This window comes from Nycticebus coucang, chromosome 3 (assembly GCF_027406575.1).
Source record: "Nycticebus coucang isolate mNycCou1 chromosome 3, mNycCou1.pri, whole genome shotgun sequence".
Lineage (NCBI taxonomy): Eukaryota > Metazoa > Chordata > Mammalia > Primates > Lorisidae > Nycticebus > Nycticebus coucang.
Window position 1 is genome coordinate 151,643,730 of NC_069782.1, and position 5,646 is coordinate 151,649,375.

At 55.6% G+C, this 5,646-nt stretch overlaps 1 protein-coding gene across 1 annotated transcript; it reads left to right on the plus strand.

The window, feature by feature from the left end:
- The first annotated feature begins 264 nt into the window (after positions 1-264).
- HMX3 (H6 family homeobox 3) lies at positions 265-3,316 on the plus strand. The gene is made up of 2 exons (XM_053584039.1): positions 265-658; positions 1,261-3,316. The coding sequence occupies exons 1-2, from the start codon at positions 265-267 to the stop codon at positions 1,932-1,934; spliced, it is 1,068 nt and encodes a 355-aa protein (XP_053440014.1). The 3' UTR covers positions 1,935-3,316.
- Positions 3,317-5,646: the final 2,330 nt, after the last annotated feature.

The following is a 5,646-nucleotide window of genomic DNA, read 5'->3' on the forward strand; positions in this document are numbered from 1 at the left end:
CTGCAACCGCAGCCGAGCCGCTTCGCTCCTGTGGTGCCGCTGCAGGGCCGCTCCCCACCCCTCAGCACCCCTCCCCCATGCGAGCCCGCCCCGCCTGGGTCCTCACCCCGCCCTCCCTAGGCTGGATTTGCGCCCGGGGCGGCCCCCGACTTTGCGCCCCGTAGTTGAGTTCCGTTTATGGTCTGATTTCCGGCTGCTAGCCCGCTCGCCCGGCCGCCCGCCTGTCCCGCTCCCTCCCTCCCGGGGATCGGAGGATAGGGGACCATGCCGGAGCCCGGGCCGGACGCCCCCAGCGCCGCTAGCGCGCAACCCCCGCCGCCGCCGCCCCCACCTCCCGCGCCCAAGGATTCCCCATTCTCCATCAAGAACCTGCTCAACGGAGACCACCACCGGCCGCCCCCTAAGCCGCAGCCGCCCCCACGGACGCTCTTCTCGCCGGCCTCAGCCGCCGCCGCCGCCGCTGCCGCCGCGGCGGCCAAGGGGGCCCTGGAGGGCGCCGCAGGCTTTGCCCTCTCGCAGGTGGGCGACCTGGCTTTCCCCCGCTTTGAGATCCCGGCGCAGAGATTTGCCCTGCCTGCGCACTACCTGGAGCGCTCCCCGGCCTGGTGGTACCCCTACACCCTGACCACCGCCGGCGGCCACCTCCCAAGACCTGAAGGTACCGACCTCTCTTTGAACTTTCGTTGTCCCCCTGCGCGCCAGTCCCATTCCCGCCCCGCGCTGCTCCCCAACCCAGCTCTGGGACCCCAACACCTGCAAACTTTCTGTCTGCCCAACTCCTCCGGCCCCTGGTCTGCATCTCTTGCCCACGCGCTGGGTTGCGCTGCCGGGGAATCCAATCCCACTTGGTGAGAAAAGTGGAGTCGGAGCCGGGAGCGCGGCAATTCCCGGGAAAAGTGGTTTGGGCGTGAGTCGGAGGCTTCGAACAGTTGGGGCTTGAGACACCACGGGGAAAGGGGGGATGATCTGAATGGGTCCAGGCTGAAAGCTAATCGTTTCGGGCCCCCGAAGGGGAAGCTGAGGGAATAGAAGTGGTCACGCTGCCATCTGCTCTCCTGCCCTGGGAGGAGGGGGATCCCAGGACGTGGCGCCCTTGTTCCAGTCCCCAGACGGGAAGGAGGAGGCCCGCGGACATCGCGAGGCCTCAAGGCCCGGGGCCTGGAGGCCGGCGCTGGTTGAGCTTGCGGCCCCCAGGCGCCGGGTCTCGCTCAAGGCTCTCCCCGTGTGCGTGTGTGTGAGTCCGTCTGTCTGTCTCCCCAGCCTCGGAGAAGGCCCTTCTGCGCGACTCCTCCCCAGCTTCGGGCACCGACCGCGACTCCCCGGAGCCGCTGCTCAAGGCCGACCCCGACCACAAAGAGCTGGACTCCAAGAGCCCGGACGAGATCATTCTGGAAGAGAGCGACTCCGAGGAAGGCAAGAAGGACGGCGAAGCGGCGCCGGGCGCGGCCGGAGCGACCGTAGGGACAGCCGCGGTCACGCCAGGCGCAGAGGACTGGAAGAAGGGAACCGAGAGTCCGGATAAGAAGCCGGCCTGCCGCAAGAAGAAGACGCGCACTGTCTTCTCGCGCAGCCAGGTCTTCCAGCTCGAGTCCACCTTCGACATGAAGCGCTACCTGAGCAGCTCCGAGCGCGCCGGCCTGGCCGCGTCCCTGCACCTCACCGAGACGCAGGTCAAGATCTGGTTCCAGAACCGCCGCAACAAGTGGAAGCGGCAGCTAGCGGCGGAGCTGGAGGCGGCCAACCTGAGCCACGCTGCGGCGCAGCGCATCGTGCGGGTGCCCATCCTCTACCACGAGAACTCAGCGGCTGAGGGCGCGGCGGCCGCGGCCGCGGGGGCCCCAGTGCCGGTCAGCCAGCCTCTGCTCACCTTTCCGCATCCCGTCTACTATTCGCACCCGGTGGTCTCGTCCGTGCCACTGCTACGGCCAGTCTGAGGCTTGAGAGGGGAGGGGGAGGGAAAGCCCGCCCCTTCTTCCGGACCCGGAGGAAACTGGCCAGGCGGAGGGCGGCTAGAAGTCCAGCCGCCTTCGGGAACCCGGGCTTCAGCACGCTGCCCCGGACTCCCCTCCCCCAATCGGTAGTGTTTTGTAAGTATTTGCAATGCATTTTCGTGCAATTCATCCCTAATGGATTTGAGGCCCTTCCCCTCTTACTTTTGACTTTGGCTTATCCTAAGAGAAAACAGGGAAAAGACGAAATTCCCGGGTCAAACATTTCGGCTGAAAGCTTTTGTAAAATGTGCAGCCCTCCACCCAAATTTGCATTGCTCTGTGGCTTTTTGCTTTTATTTTTATAGAAGGAAAATAAGCGCAAAACTCGAATTCCTCTCATTTATTCATGTTCTTTAGAACTCTTTTCAGGACCCAGGAGGATTCATATGGCAGTACTTTTATTTCTGGGTGTGGTTCTGTTCTTCCTCCCCTCCCCCAATCAGTTATGCCCGGCAATTTTCAGAATCTCAGCAGCCTATCCTAAGAACCCGATGCAGGCCACTTTTCTTTCTGGGATAGGCCTGTCTCAGTGAACCGCTTCATCTATCTCCTTTTGTGATGGAAGAATTCTAAGAATTTAAAGCGAAAAGATAAGACAGCCAAAAATCAGAACTCTGGCTACTGAAACAGCTCTACTTCTGGCGGGGTTTGAGTGGTCTTATTTATTGGTAGCATTTATTTTGAGAATTTCACTGGGTAAATTATTATTAATATTACTGTTATTACTTTGTTCCCTGCTTTGAAAGAGTGATTTCAATATTTTTTAAAAATTCTATCTTTTATCCTCTTCCCCCTACCTTTTTATTCTGCAGTAACTGTTGACTTTGACCTGTGCAATATTGTACAAAATTTCCTGAGAACCCTGTTTCCTCCTCCATCGAGGGGAACGGACTTTTCCACCTTATAATCATAACCCTACATTTGGAAAGATAAAAAATTAGGCAGGCAATGGTGGGAAGGAAGGAGAAATCATAGGTAGTGATTCTCAAAGGAATAAGTTAGACATACTGGAGCGCTTTAAGTGAAGGACAATCAATTTAGGAGAATTTTAACTTATTTGATAAATGTACAGGTTTCTTGTAAAGTTCATCCTCAGCTCCACAGGGCTCCTGGCTCTGTTATCCAATCTGTTTTCTTTCTGTCCGCTACACCTGTTGTTCTGAGATAGTCTGTTTCCCTTCATCTCCCTCACCTCTGCTGAGGTCAGGCCCTTTTTAAGAAAAAGGAAAAAACCCACAAAATATTGTTACACTTAATGTTGTGAAATTGAATTAATTAAAAAGAAAAGCGAAGCCTTTTGCGTTGCCAGAGTGTGTAACTTTGGACGATTTTTCCCGAAGAAGATGTCTCCAAAACTCTTTTCGGTCTTGCTCGCCGGCTGCCTCCGAATTTGCTAAATCCGACCTGGACGCACGTCCCAATAATCCAGGAGGCAGCGGAGACAGAGAGGCTTTGTTCCAGATCGGGGCGATCTCTCGCTGGTGTCTCCCACGGCTTGAAACACCGAGGGAGCTGGGGAGAATGCGGGGGGAAGGGGTAAAGACCTAGGTTTATCTAGTTTGTGAAGTTCAGCAAAGCGACAGCGAGAGAGGCGAAAATACCAGAGACAGCTGGTATTTCTGAACGTAGGGCTCCAGCCTCGCGCTTCCGTTCCCAAGCCACGATTCTTTCTAGAGCCTAGAGCTTCTGTGCAGGGCATCCCTGAGCACTTGTCAACCGGCTTAGCTAGGTGGGCTGCGGTTGCGCCTGGGATAGTAGCGAGAAGAGAGTGAGCTTAGGGTTTAGTTGCGGCTGGAAGCTGATTACCAAGTCCAGTTGGGAGAGGGCAGCCCTGGGGTGGCCAAGCAGCTCTTGGGACCTTGGCTCCCACTTCCAGGACATGGGCACTTCCGCAGAACTTGCATAACTGCAACTTCCGGGGCGGCTTGGGGAAGGGCACTGACCTGATGTGCCGAGTGCCAGGGAACACTGGTCACCTGGCTGAGCAGAAGAAACAGGGAGGACCTTGCACCCTCCCTGCCAGGCCCTTCTCTTGCCACTGGTGCCCAGCATCTTGAAGTCTCTAGATCTCAGATCTCTGCCCTGGCCGACGCTGGTAAGCGCAGCGCTCGCCGCGCCGGGCCACACCACTGCCAGGCTCTGGGCCACTGTTCTTGGTCTTCAGCCTGCCGAGGTACCTCTTGCCAGACCGGCTGGAAGGGCTGGACTGCCCAACAAAAGCAGATGTTTGGACGCCCCTTGCTAACCGGGTGTTGCCGCCTGCCTTTAAGCTGGGGGGCGGAGGGAGTGTGTGTGCACGCACGACTCGTAGCAGAGCACGTTAGAAGCTGGGGAGCTGAGGAACCCGGAGGCTGGGAAGATTCCGGAGTGCACGCCGCAGGGCGCGACCACTGGGGAGCGCCTGCACGCGCTCCCTTACTTCTCCCGGTGCGTTGCCAGCCTCCTCAAATTCTATCGACACAATTGATTCTACTGTGGTTGAAACGTCGAGTATCGTTTTCTGTTGATGGAAAACTGAACCCCAAACAAACCGGCGTGCGTATTTATAGCAAAAATTTAGCCTGGACCCCAGTGAAGATAGATCTCCCTTTATTTCCCACTGGTTTGGAATAAAAACGAGGGCATGTGTCATAAACGAAAAATAAACAGAAATTCAGGGTCAAAATATGTTGTTCCTTGTGTAACCTACAAACATAGTGATGCCTTTTACTGTTGGCAATACTAACTGCTGGACAGCCCAATAACAGCTCATTAAAAATAATGTTGCAATAGCAAACACGTCCTTAGATTTTTACAGCCAGAACACGATGTTATCAAACGCCAAGAAAATACTTCTTTATTTGTGTTTGGATTCTAGAAAACGGTTCTTGACTGACCCGGTCTTTACAAAGTCAAGAAATAACTGGATCTCCACAAGTACAGTTTATTCTTTGTCCTGCTTCGCGTGGCCTCCTTTCCCTCATGTTGGGGAGCCCCCCTGCCTCCAGGCTTCCGGGCTACTCATCACTGCCTGGAGGCGAAGTGTGCGCCCCGGGGGAGGGAGTGGCCAACTCGGCCTGAGGGCTGGAGGCTTTGTGAGCTTCCAAGCCCACTAGGGTGGGAAATGGTCTGCTTCCCTCCTGTCAAGGCCATGGTATTTCACCCAGTGCAAACGAAAGAGTTGAACCAGGACTAGGAGATGAAGGGTACAGAAGCAGCTTTCTGAGGGAAGCCTCCGAAGTTGGACTGCAAGTCTTTCTGAGGTCTTCCTATTAGGAGAGGCCAAGAGAGCACTTGGTGGGACAGTCACCCCTCCAGAGCTGGCTGTAACTGATTTCCCTCCACCAGAATGCACCACTCCCTCACTGCCACTGCAAAGATTGTGGGGGAGCTGCTGGAGTCACTTATCAAAATGGGGCTTTCAGGAAGGGGGAGTGAAGATGTTTGAACAAAATTTTTCCTGGGCATTTCATGTCCCTTCTCCTAGAATGCCAAACCTGCATTCTCCATTATATCATTCTGCCCCTCCTTTAAATTGTGGAACCCAGCCTTTTCTCTGCTTATCCTAACATCAGATTCTTCCCCATCTGCACCCCAATTAATCTTCAAGTCAATGGAAATGATTTTCCCTTCAAGGCTAAATTCTTTCTGCTTCCCCCAAACAGACAGACATGCC

What these genes read in the sequence shown, in the direction of transcription:
- HMX3 (XM_053584039.1), top strand. Translation starts at nt 265, where the DNA reads ATGCCGGAGCCCGGGCCGGACGCCCCCAGCGCCGCTAGCGCGCAACCC. An exon ending in CCACCTCCCAAGACCTGAAG is followed by an intron (nt 659 to 1,260) that starts GTACCGACCTCT and finishes CTGTCTCCCCAG; the next exon opens with CCTCGGAGAAGGCCCTTCTG.